The 17,889-nt window shown below is 36.5% G+C and overlaps 1 protein-coding gene and 1 non-coding gene across 12 annotated transcripts in view; one reads left to right on the top strand and one right to left on the bottom strand.

Annotated features, from left to right (window-relative positions):
* Nucleotides 1–1,459: 1,459 nt before the first annotated feature.
* The window catches only part of CAPRIN2 (caprin family member 2), a 40,912-nt gene continuing 24,482 nt past the window's right edge, over nt 1,460–17,889 (bottom strand). For 4 of the 11 annotated variants that reach the window (XM_061206202.1, XM_061206205.1, XM_061206207.1 and 1 more), the window contains 9 exons: nt 17,121–17,202; nt 16,022–16,077; nt 13,115–13,219; nt 11,666–11,812; nt 7,786–7,954; nt 6,241–6,423; nt 5,434–5,534; nt 3,515–3,578; nt 1,460–2,375 (listed from right to left, as the gene is read on the bottom strand). In XM_061206202.1, coding sequence (XP_061062185.1) covers nt 1,807–2,375; nt 3,515–3,578; nt 5,434–5,534; nt 6,241–6,423; nt 7,786–7,954; nt 11,666–11,812; nt 13,115–13,219; nt 16,022–16,077; nt 17,121–17,202 — 1,476 coding nt within the window. In that variant the 3' untranslated portion in view covers nt 1,460–1,806. Of the gene's footprint in view, nt 2,420–3,514; nt 3,579–5,433; nt 5,535–6,240; nt 6,424–7,785; nt 7,955–11,665; nt 11,813–13,114; nt 13,220–16,021; nt 16,078–17,120; nt 17,203–17,889 lie in introns of all 11 variants that reach the window. The other 7 variants (XM_061206209.1, XM_061206200.1, XM_061206204.1 and 4 more) reach the window with 5 other exon arrangements.
* On the top strand, nt 14,920–15,031 carry LOC133101890 (U6 spliceosomal RNA). Its single transcript, XR_009702777.1, has one exon. It is a non-coding gene; the product is annotated as a U6 spliceosomal RNA (small nuclear RNA).

Genomic DNA, 17,889 nt, shown 5'->3' with positions numbered 1-17,889 from the left:
AAAACATAGAGTCATTCACAATATTTTTTCAATAGATGTCCATCATGTGCAGGACAAAAGACTAAGCTGAAGACCCTAATGCAGCAGAAAACAGTGGCTAAAAAAGACTGAGAAAGGCCTCATGGAACTTGACCAACAACTGTTCTTAAACATCAAGTTTTCCCCTCAAGCATTTAATCATATTTCTGCTTTCCTGCATACTTTTCATTTTGTGTTCTGGACATAAAAGCCATGAACTAATTTATTTAACTGGAATACTAATATCCCTAACTCACAAAGTACTTACCATGAATTGAAAAAGTTCTGTTAAATAGTGAATCACATTACATCCTCTATCTTGAGAGCACTGTACTAACACTTAACACCACAGAATTAAACATGGCTTAAGGATTTAATTGCTGAACCCACACCTAGCTCAAAAACATTAACCATAATAATTTAATGCTCTTACATCTTCCTGAGATTTTTTAACAACACAGAGTGAGCAGAGGATCAAAACAAGAACTTTCTGCCTCAGCAAGTGACTTGCTTGGTTGCAGGCTAAGAATGCCCTTTCTCCAACCCTTAATAAACTCTGGAATATTCAATCAAAATGTTTATTTTGAATTACTATTCTTTAAAGTAATTGAGAAACATGTTATTAAGTTCTTAGTAGTAAGAATCATATACAAACTTAAATTGAGACGTGAGGATGTATGTCTAGAATGGATACTAAACTCTGGCATTGCCTGCTACACTGCATACAAGACAGTATATACACACACAGCACCCTAAAGTTTTCCGAATGAGAAAAACACAATTACAGCATCTAACATTTATTAAATGCTTATGTGCCAGGCACTGTGTAAAGTCTTTTAGATAAATTCTTAGTTGAACTTCACAACTGCCCTGAGGCTGATCTATCATGCCCATTTTGCATTTCGGGAAATGGTCTTTAAAAAAATCTTTGAGGTATAATAACTTGCCCAAGATCAGTTACTAAGTGGCAAAATCAGCACTCAAATACAGCACTGCCTGACCACAGACCTATGCTTTTTGATGACTGAATATTTTACCTACTCAAATTTAAGAATCCACTAGAAAGCATAAGCCTTACTGATGGTGGACCAGTAGTATTACCCATGTATCGCCTACTGTATCTTGTATTATTATTCATATAGTAGGTACTTGAAGATAGCTAACTAAAGGATAAAACACCCTACTGCAAAACAGCTTCAAGGAGAATATGTGATTTGGCCAGTGGAAAACAGATGAAATCTTTTGATGAATGATACGTATAAAAACAGAGAAAAGTAACTCTAAAAGGAGCTGTTATATACAAAAGGCTTATTTTAAAATAATAGTATGAACCCATGAATAGATTCCCATTCAAGAGTTACCAGTGATGAACACTAAAAATTAAACATTTTACTTCTTAACTAAATGTTTAATCAAGTAAGAACACTGAAGGTGCATGTAACTTTTTTATTGAGGCACAACAAGGCATTATAACTTGCCTGAACTTGAGGCAGTTAGTTTAGTAAGCTGAACGTTAATACAGTTAAGGATTAAGTGCAAACAATATACATTCACAGCTTGACTAGCGAGGCTACATCACAATTTATAAAGTGCCAGATTAGTGCTAATTGTCATTCAGCTTGAAATTTTTCACCATGGGGAGGAAAACAAAAAAGTAAGGACCTCCTCCTTCCTCTAGGAATGAAAACATTTTCCTAAACCAATCTGTCAGAAGGGCAAGGACTACTTTTCCTTTATTCCCACTAATCAGAACACCATATCCTTTTATTGTCAATTCTGTACTGACTTTCAATCTTGGTAAAGAAGATAGCCTGAAAACGTAGAATATTTCCAACTACTTCCATAAATTGCTCCTCTGTGCAAACGTAACCATATCTGGTCTCCCTGGAAGAGCTGAAGAATTGCATGATTGCTAGCAGTTTCATGGTCTGGAGCACCATCATTGGCATAGGCGGATACCAAGACCTCTTCATTCTTCATGAGGTTGACATACAGTGGCACATTCACTGCCAGCTTTAGCATGTGAAAAATGAAAACATAAGTGCCATTCACTGGGCAATTAAATCTACCAAGCTGAAGATCAAAAGTTTCTCCCAAGTTGTTCAGAAGAAGATCAAACACAATAGGTTGGTCTAAAGTTCCAGGGGCAAGATTGGAGGTTCTGGCTGCTGAGAAGGCAACTCGCATCTGCTGAGGCAGGGGATACACGTGTACTGGCAGTATGGTGGCTGCTGGGTTTGTCACTGGCACATCCACAGGGGTCATGCTACGGGAGTCTCCTTGTCCAGAGTCACCACTGTTAAAGGTTTCGTTGTCTCTTTCTGGGCTGCTCACCTGAGAAGAATCACTCCACCCTGCTGTTTTATTAGCAACAGTGAGTTTCTCATAATGAAGCAGTTAGCTTTGAACACAATATTTAACATTAGTCGGCTACTGAAATACAGATAAAAATACATTTTATAGTAAATTTTTTTTAAAAAGCAATAAAGTATAGCTACAGTATACTTTTCTAGATTTCTCTGACAATAGGCTTTTCTACTACTATTCTAAAGCCAGAAAGGACCTGGATGATTTTGTCCAGTAGCCTCATTTTTTTTTAATGTTAAAAAAATGAGGCCCCCAAAGGTTGGATAACTTAACAGTAGTTATGGTTAGCAGAGTCTAAAACCCAGGTGTGAACACTCTTTAATTCTTTACCTTTCTCCCATAATTCTGAGTTCTTAATTCCTCAGTGATAAATCCACTAAGTATCTAACGGAGAAGGACTCAAACTGAGATTACATAAAAGTGGCAACTTCTGGAACTACTAGCCTACTAGACATTCAAACATATTTTGTCATGGTACTAAGCCCCATAATAAATGCTTGTTCTTTATTTCTAAGTTAATGTGGTATCATAAAATTTTAATGTTTTCAGTATTGTACAAAAACACTGCTCAGATAGAAGGCAAAGATAATGTGAATAGTGGCTACTTTCTTAAAAGGAAAAGCTTCTCTTTTCTTGTGACAAAGTTAATCTTCAGTAATTCTTGATTTTCTCAGTTACACTGAACCTTTTAATAGTACCTTCACATTTTAAGAAGTATTAAAAGTATCCTGCTTTTGTTCAAGTCATTGTGTCTTAATTATTGTTTATTCCTCATCTATCAATGTACTAAGGGGCACTAGAGTATCTAGAAGTGCCCATTATTCCAAAACCACCATCCTGAAATACCACCTGAAACTATATCAAGTCAGCATAGTGAATATGTATCTAAGGTTAAATTATGCTCTGGTGTCAAGCAAATTTAAAATACACACACACTTAAATTGACAAATGATTTCCACAGCCTTTCTAGTAGTCTAATATCTCCCTCAGATCTTCAGTACAACATCTAAGCAAACTGAAAACCTCAAAAGATAAATGCTAATATACTTTGGGGAGAACTTGACAAAGGATGAAGAAAGATCTAGAGGTATGTTTTGGGTAAATAAACTCCTCAATAAATTATCCTTACCTCTCGAATTTGCCCGAGGACCACCAGATGTTCCTCCTCGCTTGTAACACTGCTGGAAATTATCCTAAAATGAACACATAATATTTACCTTAGCACCAAAAATGCAAAACAGTAATTATTTATTATTGGTAGATAAATTTGTAAGACTAAGTCCTCCTAGCCCTTGATCTAGCCTTCTTCAGCAACCAAAGGGGCTCAGATGACACCAAGAAAAACAAAGCAAGAGTCACAGTAGCAATATTTGCTTCATCTGTTAATTAACCTGACAAATTAGATATGTTAATACTTGCAAAAACAAGAAAGCATTTAGAGAACACTACGTAAAAGACACAATGCTAAGTAATGAACGAAATTCAGAAATATGTGCTGGTCCTCTGTGCCTCATCTCAATATAAAAGGAGATGATAAAGCAAAAATACAGACAATTTCAGTCTTGCTCTATTTATAAACCAAAGAGTGAAGACAATTACAAACTATGTTAGGGTTTTGTTTTGTTTTGACAGGGAAATTGATAAGAATTATAATGTATGAACATATTATTGCCTGGAATCTTTAAGAAAAAATGTTCAAGAGGCAACATTTCAAACTGATTCCCAAGTATAGTGAAAGTCAGCCCCCATGCAAGTCATGAAAAGAATAATTAATGGTGTAATCAGATTAATATCAATACATGTAATAAAAATTTAAACAGGACAAGAATGTATACAGTAAAAATAATAATTAATTTTCCTACCCCAAACTCCTAATCCTCTTCCCAATAGCACTACTATCATTGATATCTTATGTTTCCTCAGGAAGAAATTTAAAGCAGCACACAAAAATACTAGAATACTGGTTATCAAGAACAGATAGCTCCATTACTGAAAGACCCCATCAAAGTTTTCCCTGCACACACAGTATGTGACAATCAAGTAATAACAGTTAATATTTGCATCCTTGATATATGCAAAGCACTTATGTACATATGCATATATCCTTGATATATGCAAAGCACTTATGTATGTATATGACTTCATTTAATCCTCAGAATCTCTCATAGAGTAATCCTCAACACTTCAGAGTAAGATAAGTAACTCAAACAGATGAGTCTTCACCTAACAGATAAGGAACTAAAGCTCAGAAAGTTTACGTAACATGCCCAAGGTCACACAAAGAGGAAACTGGTGAGATCAGGGGTCAAACCCAAGTCATTTAGGTGACCTGGTGTGTTCTCCAAGGTGTGTTCTTCAATATTGCCTCTGTATAGACGCCTATCTTACCTCACGTGACCGTAAGCTCCTTCGTATATTAACAACAGAACTCAGTAAAATACCACATACACACTTAAAGGCTTGTAAAACTTCAAAACTGAAAATGCTAATGTAGTATAAATTCATATCCATATACGACCAATGACAGGGAGTTCCCAAGGGCTGTTCAAGTGGAATGTCTACCATCCTCCTCTCAGTCTTTTATCATATATAGTAAAGAAAATCTGCTGAACTAGTCAATCAAGAATAAACCAAAAAAATCAAACTTACAAAAAAGGACTTTCCTATACCTGATATCTAAAAAAGTTAAACTGAAGGCAATATAGTAAAGACTATGGGCTCTGGAGTTAAGAAACTTGCATCTAATCTTAGTTCTATCATTTACTTGCTGAGTGACCTTAGATAAGTTACTTGTTTCTGAACCCCAGTTTCTCTTATAGGATGGTGGAGTAAATGAGTTAATGCAAACTTAATAAAGTCCTTAAGACCTCCTAAGTTCCATGTAACAGGCAGTTGCCATGTACCCTACTTGGGTTATTAGAAAAGCTTCCAGATCCACTCTCCATAGTTACAAGAGTGTCTTTACAAAACAAATTACGACTCTGCTATAGTTTAGTCACCAGCTTCACATCAATTGTACTATTGTTCAGTTATAACAATTATTCTTACCCTTTGGGAATAAGGTGTTCCAGGATACTCTCTAGCTTGGAACTGTAGCTGGCTATAATTTCCATTGGAAATTGAAGGAGGTCCTCTATAGGTATCAAAACCTAATAAATAAACAACTTACATAAAATTATGGGCAAAATTACACTAAACTTTTAAATAGTCTGTTCTATAACGCTTAGAAAGTTAAATTGATCCTATAAAGCCGTCGTTAGATTTATGCCTTCTTTAAGCAAACTCCATAATACTGTTTCCACAATAAAACACACATTTATAAAAATATCACAGACTTCAAACAAGCCAACTGTAGAAATTTACTATTGCTGGGATGCAGGTGGGGTTGGGAAAGGATGGTGGTTAAGGCCTTGGTCTAGAGTACTTCTGCTAATACCAGCAGTGACTAGAATACTTGGAACCATATCTAACTTAAAAGCGTATCACTATTATTGTCTCAAAGTTTTCATCTGTGGTATACTCTGATAACTAGGAAATGGGCACTGTCTTAAATATGACATGTTTTGAGCCAGCCAAGTCAATTAACAGAAGAAAGAAATTATTCAAATATGAAAACCAAAATTCATCCCTGGAAAAAACCAAAATGCTCAACCTTTCACTTCAGTAAGTCACAGGATCGATCTGTTTTTCATTCAAAGAGTCCCTCTGTTATAGACAATAGACATATTAGAAATACCATATTTGGCAGAAATAGGGAATTCTCTTCTACATTATAAATGGAAACCACAAAAAGGAACAAGGTAAAGTAAAAACAGTTTGAGTCAAGTAAACATACAAATTTTATTCAGAGCATACCTTTATAACCACCAGGGGACCGATACGAATTGGTTAGTAATCTCCCACCACGAGTACATCCTCTAACAGATCCCCGGCTATTGACAAATGGTTGAGAGGGTCTGGGAAATACATTCGTCTGTGCTGGGTAAAAGGCAAGGCTACCATTGCTTACTTGAATAGTTCCATCAGGATAACTTGCTGCTTAAGGAAACAGTTTTAGAGTCCAAGAGTTAAATGGTAATAAAAGTTTAATATTCTTTATACTTAGAAGTCAGTGTATATCAAAACCTTTAATACAACTTTCTCCCTTTTTTAAAAAAACAGATGCTACAGATATGTATGTGTATATATAGAGAGAGACACAGATATCTCTCTCTGTATATATATTTAAGTAATAAAATATTATTCAGCCTTAGACAGGAAGAAAATTCTGACACATTCTACAATACAACATGGATGAACCTTGAAGACATTATGGTGTTACAAAAGGACAAATACTGTATGATTCCACTTATATAAGTTACGTATTTAGAGCAGTCAAATTCATAGAGTAGAATGCTGGTTGCCAGGGATTACAGGGAAAGGGAAATGGGGAGTTAGTGTTAAATGGGGAAGATGAAAAATTCCTAGAGATGAATGGTGGTGATGGCTGCACAACAACCTGGATGTACTTAATGCCATAAAACCTGTACACTTAAAAATGTTTAAAATGATGAATTTTATGTTACGTATATTTTACCACAATTAAAGGAAAAAAACAGGCTAAATATGCCAGATCGAGGAGTAAAAGAAAATGAACTCTTATTAATACTGTAATTGAAAAGGCATATGACAAAAAGTATCCTTTATGTAAATCACCTGCCCTATGTTTTCACAGTACAGGTGAGAACAGAATGAGGTCATTTGTGGCTAGGTCCAGGGATTTACATTTACTACCTCTTGTGATTAACCAAGCAATTCGTTTGCTCCCAGCTTGTTTTAGAAAACCCAATAGGGGCCTGAAATACCAACACTAAAAATCTACAAGTGCTTCTTAAATTGGGAAATAACTACAAAGTTGCTATTCTTTCATGTACGTATTAGAATAGCATGAACAATCAAAAGGGTCTCCCATCTCTAAGCAAAGAGTAGAATAAGCATACTAAATTATATCTTCACATTAATCAATGTTTTATTACAAGAGGGAAGAAAAAAGGCCAGATAGCCATCTGTCTGTGCTAACACGGAGTTAACAGAATGGTTTCAAAACCTTCATAAAAGCAGCTGGATGGTGCCTTATGCACCTCGACCACTGTTGATGGTAATTAAAGCAATCAGATTTAAAAATAAAAGCCTACTTCAAGGTTAAATCAACCATCTAAGTTCTACCTCTACAAAAGTTAAAAGTAATAAGTGAACTTAACTAAAGAGACGAAAAAGCATTAAGTGTTTCTCAATACTTGAACATGTGAAGAGATAAGGCTTACTAGTCAAGAAAGAACCTCTCAAGTGTCACTACAGACTTGCTTTCCATTTAATTAGCTCTCATCTAAGACTTCAGAATATGATACACAAAGATCTTACCAGTCTCTTGAGAAAGGACAGTCTGTTCTACGTGTATAGCTGGCAGTTGGCACTGGGGTGGTGTCTGTGTACTTGCTGTAGTAAAACTTTGATTGTAGCCAGGTGAATAAGGGGATTCTTTTATTTCTTGTTCTTTACGTGGAGGCAGAGGTGCATTAACATTAAATACCTTAAAAGACAGGGTACACTGAGTCATTTGTGAAGTTTTATAGAAAACGATTAAAGGTGACATTCAGCAAAACTCTGCAACATTCAAAAACTTCTATTTGATGGGCAAAGGACTTGAATAGACATTTCTTCAAAGAAGATAAATGGCCAATAAGCACGTGAAAAGATGCCCAACATCGTTAGTCATTAGACAAATATAAATCAAAACCACAATGATATTCCACTTCATACCCATTAGGATGGCTATTACTTAAAAAAAAAAAAAAAAAAAACCCAGAAAATCTAAGTATTGCTGAGGGTGTGGTACTGTTGCCACCCTCGTGCAGTGCTGGTGGGAACGTAAAATGGTGCACCCACTGCAGAAAATAGTACAGCGGTTCTTCAAAAAGCTAAATGCAGAATTCCCATTTACCAAGTAGAATTACCAAGCAGAATATGACCCAGCAATTCCACTTCTAGGCATATACCCAAAAGAACTGAAAGCAGAGACTCAAATATTTGTACACCGATGTTCATGGCATTATTCATAATAGCCAAAAGATGGAAACAACCCAAGTGTCCATCAGCAGATGAATGGATAAACAGAAATGTGGTACATACATACAATGGAATGTTATTTCACCATAAAAAAGAATGAAATTCTGATCTATGCTACAACATGGATGAACCTTGAAAATTCTATGCTAACTGAAATAAGCCAGATACAAAAGGACAAACACCATGATTCCACTTATATGAGGTACCTAAGAATAGGTAAATTCATAGAGACAAAGTAGAATAGAAGTTACCAGGGGCTAGGAAGGGGGAGGGGATGATGAAAAAGTTCTGGAAATAGATAGTGGTGATGGCTGTACAACACTGTGGATGTACTTAATGCCATTGAATTATACATTTAAATACGGTTAAAACAGTAAACTTTATGTTTATGCATATTTTACCATAGTAAAAAAACCGAATTTCTATTTGATTTCTTTTTTCTTTTTTTAATTTATTTATTTATTTTTATTTTTGGCTGTGTTGGGTCTTCGTTTCTGTGCAAGGGCTTTCTCTAGTTGCGGCGAGCGGGGGCCACTCTTCATCGCGGTGCGCGGGCCTCTCACTGTCGCGGCCTCTCTTGTTGCGGAGCACAAGCTCCAGACGCGCAGGCTTAGTAGTTGTGGCTCACGGGCCTAGCTGCTCCGCGGCATGTGGGATCTTCCCAGACCAGGGCTCAAACCTGTGTCCCCTGCATTGGCAGGCAGATTCTCAACCACTGTGCCACCAGGGAAGCCCCTCTATTTGATTTCTGACAGAAGTTAAACCAAGTACAAAAATTAACTCTCCTGCTATTACATTATAATAATGCTTACTGAGAATGAAAGCTATATAGGGGAAAAGGGTACTTTTTCAGAAATCGAAAACAAATGAAAAAATCTGCCATTTACTGAATTTCTACCATGTAGCAGGCAATGATCTGTCCAGACTCTGGTCATCATCTATAATATAGCACTTCTGCTACTCTCTAACCCCCTTATCCTGCTCCATTTGTCCTCACAACACATAGCATCTGATATAATATATATATGAATATTTTTCTCTCTAGCCCTCCCACCTCCATAATAAAGTATAAGCTTCTTAAGCACAAAGACCTGTCTATTCTCCATTGTTACAACCCCTAAGAACAGTGCCTGGCTTCATAACTACCTGTTTATTGAATAAATGAGTAAGCAAACAAATAAGAACCAATTTGTACTGGATAGAATCCAAACAGGTAGAGAAGACAGATTGGCATGAGCAAAAAGGTATTGTGATGCAATGTGGCATCCTGCATGGGATCCTGGAAAAGAAAAAAAACACTGGTGGAAAAACTAGGGAAATCCAGATAAAGTCTGAAGTTTCACTTAAAAAACATAAAAATAAAGTAGGATAAGTGCTATTAAAAATTTCCAAAATACAATGAGAAGACACACCAGGAGCAACTAATCAGGAAACAAAGATTTCAAAGCAGAATACAAATCTGGATGTAATTTTTTCACTGAAAAACCCAAGGTACCTGCCCCTAGAAACAGGCAATTATTCTAAAGGTTAACTGACTTGTTTTATTGTTGCTGTTGTTGTTATTATCATTTATCATTTTTGTCTCTCCCTTGCTACACACACACACACACTAGAATGTAAGCTTCATGGTAAAGGGGACAAATCTGTATTATTCACTTCCTTACCCCCAGTATCTAGAACAATGCCTGGCATACAGTAAAACAATGCCTGCCTCGAAAAATATATACGGTGAGTGAATAAATGAGCCACAGAATTGGAAATACCATAATTTAGTCAATCATTTCCCAGTTAACAGACGTTCAGATGGTCTCCAATTCAGATTGGTTTTGTTGCGATTGCCTTCTAGTGCCGTTATATACAACATATCTTCAGCTACTGAAGCATATCCTTAGCTACTAATCCCTTTGTTCCTGTAGTATGGATTCCTCAAGGTGAAACCTCTGTCACGGCTTTATGCCCCCTTTTTAAAAAATTTTAACAGGAAATGCCTTTCCTAAAAGGTTGTGATGATTTACTGTCACATCAGCAGTGTATAAAACTTTCTGATTTCTTTCCCCACTCTATATAATGTCAATTGTTTTAATATTTTCCAATTTGTTGAATGAATAATTGTATTTCATTTCAAATTAAAATTAAAAATCTTAAAACACACACACACACAAAAAAGGTATTGTGACAAAGAGTGTACAAGGCAAGCCCAGGGGACTAGTCTGGCAAGTTATACCAGACTTCAAAAGTTACTGAGTGTCAGGCAAAGGACTTTCAATTTCATTCTATAATGGACCAATATTTGCTTTTAATTAGGAATAAGAAAAAGTTAGTAAAACCAATGTGGCAATACTGTGTAGGATGGATTGACAGGGATAGAGGGAAAGCAAGGACACAAAGCTGTGCTAGGTGGCCAAGCAGGAAGTAATAAGATTAGTGAATTCAGGGGTGTGAATTCGCCAGACCATCTCCCTGCATTGTGCCTGCTTTCCACTTCCACTCCACTGGCCCCATCCCACCACCATCACACGGAAGTACCTGGAGTGGGGCATTAAGCACCATCAGGAAAGGTACTTATCGGCTAAGACTTTTTGCTTTCTTCTAAAGAAAAGTTTTATACTTATTCTATGTTTAGAGAATAAACATACAAACCTAGTTGAAATATCACCTTAAAAAGTTTTAAACTACAATTTGTAGCGGAATATGTAATTCAAAATACCATAAAAATCTGAACAATTCTCCAAAACCCAGATGAGATGAAGATGAAATCAAATGAAAGTTTCAACAGTGATAGAACACACAAGTGTGTGTCCTGTATTTCAGGTTATTGATGCCATGGAACGTTACTACTGTGATATTAGTAATGGTTAGTATTATTAAGCTATTTACAGAAAATTATGTTTCTCACTCACATTTCATTTATTTAATATGGGTCCTCAGCTTTGCCTGCCACTAATTTTCAGAGGGGAAAATGCCCTGATAAAATTTCCATTCAAAATTATTGAGGCTTTGAATTTAATACTCTTCCCACAAAAACAATATTTCCATTGGACAAATGCAAATTCTACCAGCCCAAAAAAGAGTAATAGAAATGGCAAATTTTTTCACATAGTACCTAATGTAAGAGAAACAACAGCTTTTTAACAGGAATAATGAACTGCAATCATCATTCACGTTTCATACTCACTGTCTGCATGGCTTGAAAGGGTGCTGTGTTAATGGTTACTGAACTACTACTTGCTGGAGGTGACTGGAAGCCCTGTTCAGAGCCCTTTGACATGGGAGGATTTGGAGAAGCTAGTGAAGACGGTTTCTTGCTTGGGGGAACTGCTGCCTAGGGAGGAGAAATGCAATATCAGCCAATCACCTGCCATACAGTAAACAGTTAACACTAAACCCCAGACTGGCATAAGTCAGCAAGTCCTACAGGACGACATTTGGACACAGGAATCCAGAAGAATAGCTTTTGCTTACAATTTCAAATCTCAATTGCTGAGGATGCACACTAGCATTTGCTTTTGCACAGCTTGCTGACTAAGTGAGAATCTTACTATTAATCAGTCTAACAGACGAGGGGCTGAACTTTTTATGAGTACCTAGTCCTTTTCAAACCCTGTAATGGTATTTTCCAGTTCAGAATCTAGTATTATTCCAAATATATACAGAAGAATTAGGCTTAAGAAAAACCTTGGGTTAGTTACTTAGTCAGTGTTAATTTTTCTCTATTTTAAAGTCTTATGAGTGGATTCCTCAGTCAGCTGCCTAAAAAAAGAAAACCAAACCTGAGCTAATCTAAGTAACTCTTAACTAAGGGAATAAGCAAGTCCTTAATATAATAGATTATAAAGCCAAATGCTTTAAAAGATAGGAAAACACCAATACCAATGAGATTATGAAGCAGACAGCTGTGACTCACTAGGTGGCAAACACTTCCTCACCTTAAAATAAGGAACCAAGTAATTTCAATTGAGACCAAGTCAACACCATAAAAACTAATGCTTACCTTTATTTTCTTATACAATGAACACAAATTCTCGTATAATAGTTAACTAAAAAATAATAATAAAACCTAAGAATTGCTAAATTAATCCAAAAAATCATCCTATCTTGCTATATCTATCTCAAGGATTTGCTCAAACACAGCGAAAACTTTCACTTGACAATCAAGAGGAAAAACGTAATACTGTCAAAATGCTTTGACAAAATTAGGCAAAAAGAGAATGTAACTCATTCCAACTGAGTCAGTGCTAATATTAAAACTATAAAGTTATTGAGTCTTCTGTTACATGGATAAAAAGATTTTTCTCCTAAGGAGTCCTTCAATATGAATATAGTGAGAAATTTGAACTAACCTTATCCTTACCTAGAAATTTCCTTTTTTTTTGACACTAGCAATTTGGACATATTTATTGTATCTGAAAAGGCAATACACTATTAAGTCCATTTATAAGGTAAGGTCACAATAAAGTTAAAGTTACCTGTATAAGTTCCAGGACTACAACATCTATAGAAAGCAAACATTAGTAAGGTATAAATGTTAAATCATTAAACTGATTATGCCGGTAATTCATACAATAAGCTGGTTCTGCTATTCTTTAAGACAGAAAAGAAATTAAGACAATTGGTCTCTTATTACCTCAGGAGTCTCTGAGGTCATAAACTCTGTTTCAGATCCCGAAGAGGCCTGATCGGTAGTAACCAAGCAAGCATTTGAGCTACAAGTAACTGGAGAAGAAGCAGCCTAAATACAGGAAGATATAAAACATTGTAAAAGGCACATTTTGTTCACTTTATATTTCTTGGGCCCTGGGCTTCCTAACACGTTACTCTCGTTGAGCAATCACTAGTGCCAAATGGTATGCTAAACACTTTTAACACATATTAATATATTTAATCCTAACAATAACCCTGTGCAATAGGTACAACTATTCCCATTTTATTCATAATCAGGCAGAAGCAAAGAAAGTTAAGTAATTTACCCAAGGTCACACTAAAATTAAGCGGAAGAGCTGAGATTCTAACCCAAGCAGTCAGCTACATTGCCTTTCCAGGCTTAGTCACCAGAGCTACACATCTAATCCCATCCTCATTTATCAAGATTCTCGGCCCTGGAAACCTGGGGTCAGATTTTCTATCAGGCTCTCAATAGCAGTTCCGTGGGAGAGGAGTCCAGGGTACATTAACGCTCTAGGCACGGGCCTGCCAGGGATCATTACAACTATGCTTTTACTCTAAGTGCTCTCAGTGTCTTAAAGAAGTCGGCAGAAGTATAAATAGAAAGGATAAGCTCTACATAAATCACAATAGCACCAATATTTTGAGAAAAATTAAAGCTAATATGTATTAAATACAAATTGGGAGAAAGCACAGTAGGAACTAATGCTGCGACAACTGTAACCAATTAAAAACTAAGAGAGTAGCTAGGAAGGAATTCTATGGCACAACAGGTACTAGAATATAACAGAGATACATAAAATTCTAGCAATGGCAAGGTCTGAAGTGTCGGTGAATCCACTCCTTTTATCTAAATGTTTCAATGCGGTTCTCAGCAGCCCAAGTAATAAAATGGGTTAAATGGAAACTAATTAATGGTAACCAAATATCAGAGCAGTTATGTTTCAGTGACCTTCTAGAAGGGTTCATCATGATATGCCACTTCTTGATAAGGAGATGGGGACCAAGTTTTAAAAAGTCTAATGGAAGACCTTTAAAAGGTCTTATGGAGAAAATTTTGAAATCCTTTCGAGCATTTAATATACCTAAATAAATAGGTATAATTTAGATCTGACCAAACTATTAGAATTATTATAAAACGGTAGTGTTTCTAAAAGTAGGCCTTTCTTCTGGTCCTCTCATTAAAACAATGAGACAACCACCCAAAATAAGTGAGACTGGCTATTGTGGGGACATTACTAACTCTATTGCCAAAGAAAAATTCAAAGATACTAAGTTAAGGCAACTTGGCCCACTTGATAGTTAAGCTTTAAAAGACTTTGAATTTCAGTTAAAACGTTAACTTAACAAAAAAGATAAAGAAACATTCTTTACATTAGTATTTATTTAGAAGTTACGGCAGTTCTTGCTTCCAAATTATTGCTCTTTAAGAAGACCGGCTGGAGTTCGTTTTAAGTACTGCTGAGTAAGCATGATGTTTGAGGCCAGTGGTTCCTCAAACCACAAAATATGGATGTGCAGATTCACCCAGGGAGCAGATTAAAAATACAGATGACTAGATGACACCCCTGGAAATTCTGACCCTATAGGTCTAAGGTGGTATCTAACAATACAGTCATCCCTCAGTATCCACAGGGAATTGGTTCCGAGACCCGCTATGGATACCAAAATTCGCAGATGCTCAGGTCCCATAGTTGACCCTTCATGCCCGTGGTTCCGCAACTTCGGATTAAACCAACCTCAGACCCATAGTACTCTATGTATTTAGTGCTCGCTTCGGCAGCACATATACTAAAATTGGAACGATTCAGAGAAGATTAGCATGGCCCCTGCGCAAGGATGACACGCAAATTCGTGAAGCGTAGTACTCTACGTATTTAGTGGAAAAAACCCACGTATCAGTGGACCCGAGCAGTTCAAATGCATACTGTTCAAGGGTCAACTGTATGTACTTTTATTAAAGTGACCAAGTGATTCTGATGTAGCCGTCCCACAGGCATGCCCTGAGAACTACCAGACTATTGGTTTATCAAAAAAAATCTTAACTTGTCACTTGAAAGCCTCATATAGAACCTAACAGCTAGACCAGATAACATGGAATTCTTCAGTTAAAGCAGTGACTGGGGTGAGGGACCCTGCTTAACAAACACATTTTGAAAACCGAGCTACATCTTAAACTAAATATAAACCACTGTAAACAAATGGTATTTACTCGTAAGTGTTTGGATGGGAAAGCAACTGCTGAACCACCTGATCAAAATATTTAACCGACTGTCAAAGCGGTTGCTGTCTAGAAAACTGCCATAAGGTTTCCAGAAGGATCCTGAGAAAAAAATTTTTTTAAAGTAATGACCAGAAAACTAGCAAATCTTGAACTTACTATTGATGGAAATGCAATGTGGCATTTAGAGATCTCAATGATCTGGTCCCTTTATAACTCTAAGTGTGTTCTGTGAAAATTAGTTCATCAGAATGTTAGATATATGTGTGCGGGTAGGACTGGCTAACCATGAGTTAAGCAAAATTAGTTTCTTTCTTTATACCCTTTACTCTGCCAATATACTAAGTGACTTAGGTAGCTCAACAGCAAAGTAAGATTCCCAAAGTACCTCCGAATTCTTCAGGCTTACTCTTTCCTTACTAACATCAGCTAACCTTCTCTATTATAACAGATGACTTCCCCATGTTTATTAGAGAATCTTTTGAGAACCAGCTGTACTTAATCTAAAAAACTAGATATCCTTAGAACATTTTCAATAATTTCATTAGGTATATTAGAATCAGCGAGTCTGATCATTCTTGCCAAAGCAAGAGTTCCCTCCTTGAATAGCAAAGGAGAGTAAATGAAAGATCAGTCTGGAAAAGTTACCTGTAATGGCTCTTGAAGAAAATCACTTTGATTGGATAGATTTTGTTCTGTAGATGCTGCAGAGAGTGAAATCAACAGTAAACTACTGAGGGAGGAGAAAAGCTTATGCATACCAACTGAGTGGAAACTAAAGTTTATACTTTATAAAACAAAGCAGTATCTGGAAGAACTAGCTCTCAAGTCCTTTCTATTGTAGTAGAGCTCTAATAAAGAGTCAGAGAGGATTACAGAAGAAAAGGATACTAGTTCCATCAATGGACAAAAGCAGCATTTCAAGGCTTCCAAAAGAAAAGAACTATGACTTTTAAAAAACTGGTAATTGTAATCTGGATGATAAAACCTGAGCTATCATGAGCAGTAATTAGCTGATACACTTTAAGTTACAAGTGCAGGGGTCATCTGGCTCTTCAGTTTTTTTTTTCTCTTTGATCATGTAAATTAAATATACTTTTCAATTACATAGTTTGTTTGGTTTCTTCTTATTAATGTCTATCACTTTTGTTAATTACTCACTCTTCCTTCTCCTTACCCTACCCAGGAATTACTGGACCAGTCAGTCTTCTGGTTGGTGTCTACTGCTCACTGCAGCTGAACTATGGCTTTGATTATGTCATTCCACCTCTGAGATAAACTAGTGTAGAACAAAAAGCCTAAAGTCTGAAGCATCAGACCAGATTCAGATCCGGGCTGCATCATTAGTTACTGTGTTAACCTGTGCACTAAATACCACTGATGTAATTTCACTCAGTTAGGATCCAAAAGCCTCCACACTAGACATACAGAGTTGAAAGAAGTCAAGCAGGTTCTAGTCAGAATTCACTCCAACAAGAATATAAAAAGTGGCAAGGACAACTAACATTGTGTACTTCCATTCACCGATCTGGAGACCTTCTCTAAAATGCAAACGGGTCAGTTAAGTACACTAACATCCTCATGGTAATTTACCCATATGTAACTCTGATAACATATGAACACATTTAGAAAAAATTAACACAAAGACATAGTTTAACCTTAAGATAATCTAGAGTAAAATTATATGTAAAAGAAGTAATTGGAAAAACAGCTGTAGGTCTAACAAGTCTTAAGGATGAGGACATACCTACTGGGCTACCTGGAGTAGCTGAAGGCGGCTGTGATGATGGAATTGCACTTGGAGGTTTGTCAAAATCCAGAATAGATTCCTAAAGACAAGAGTTTAAATAATGAGTGAAAACAAAGATTATCATCTGTTGGTAAAGCTATTACCATTAAATTATTTATGATGTTGTCAACTGCTTATTAGCTATAGGAATCTAGCTAATAACTATCTCAAGATGTTAATAACTTAGTCTTTATAGGAGAAGAAATTGAGAATTAAAAACGAAATCTAAAGTAACTGTCAAACCTTAAGACTGTGTCAGGGGCTGCCCTGGTGGCACAGTCATTAGGAATCTGCCTACACGGGTTCAAGCCCTGGTCCGGGAAGATCCCACATGCCACGGACCAACTAAGCCCGTGCACCACAACTACTGAGCCTGTGCTCTAGAGCCTGCGAGCCGCAACTACTGAGCCCACGTGCTGCAACTACTGAAGCCTGAGTGCCTAAGGCCCGTGCTCCACAACAAGAGAAGCCACTGCAATGAGAAGCCTGCGCACCACAACAAAGAGTAGCCCCTGCTCGCCACAACTAGAAAGCCCATGTGCAGCAACAAAGACCCAATGCAGCCAAAAATAAATTAATTAATTAATTTTTTTAAAAAAAGACTGTGTCAAGTGTTAAAACTCTAATAGTAATTCTAAAGCCAAGTTAGGAAAAGAAAACTCCTGACTTGAAGTCTTAAACATTAATCCTAGCGTCGACTGAGCCCTCATTTTTATTATAACCAATG

Source organism: Eubalaena glacialis, chromosome 11, assembly GCF_028564815.1.
Source record: "Eubalaena glacialis isolate mEubGla1 chromosome 11, mEubGla1.1.hap2.+ XY, whole genome shotgun sequence".
Lineage (NCBI taxonomy): Eukaryota > Metazoa > Chordata > Mammalia > Artiodactyla > Balaenidae > Eubalaena > Eubalaena glacialis.
Note: the sequence above shows the minus strand (reverse complement) of the source record. Positions and strands in the feature narration are given on the sequence as shown.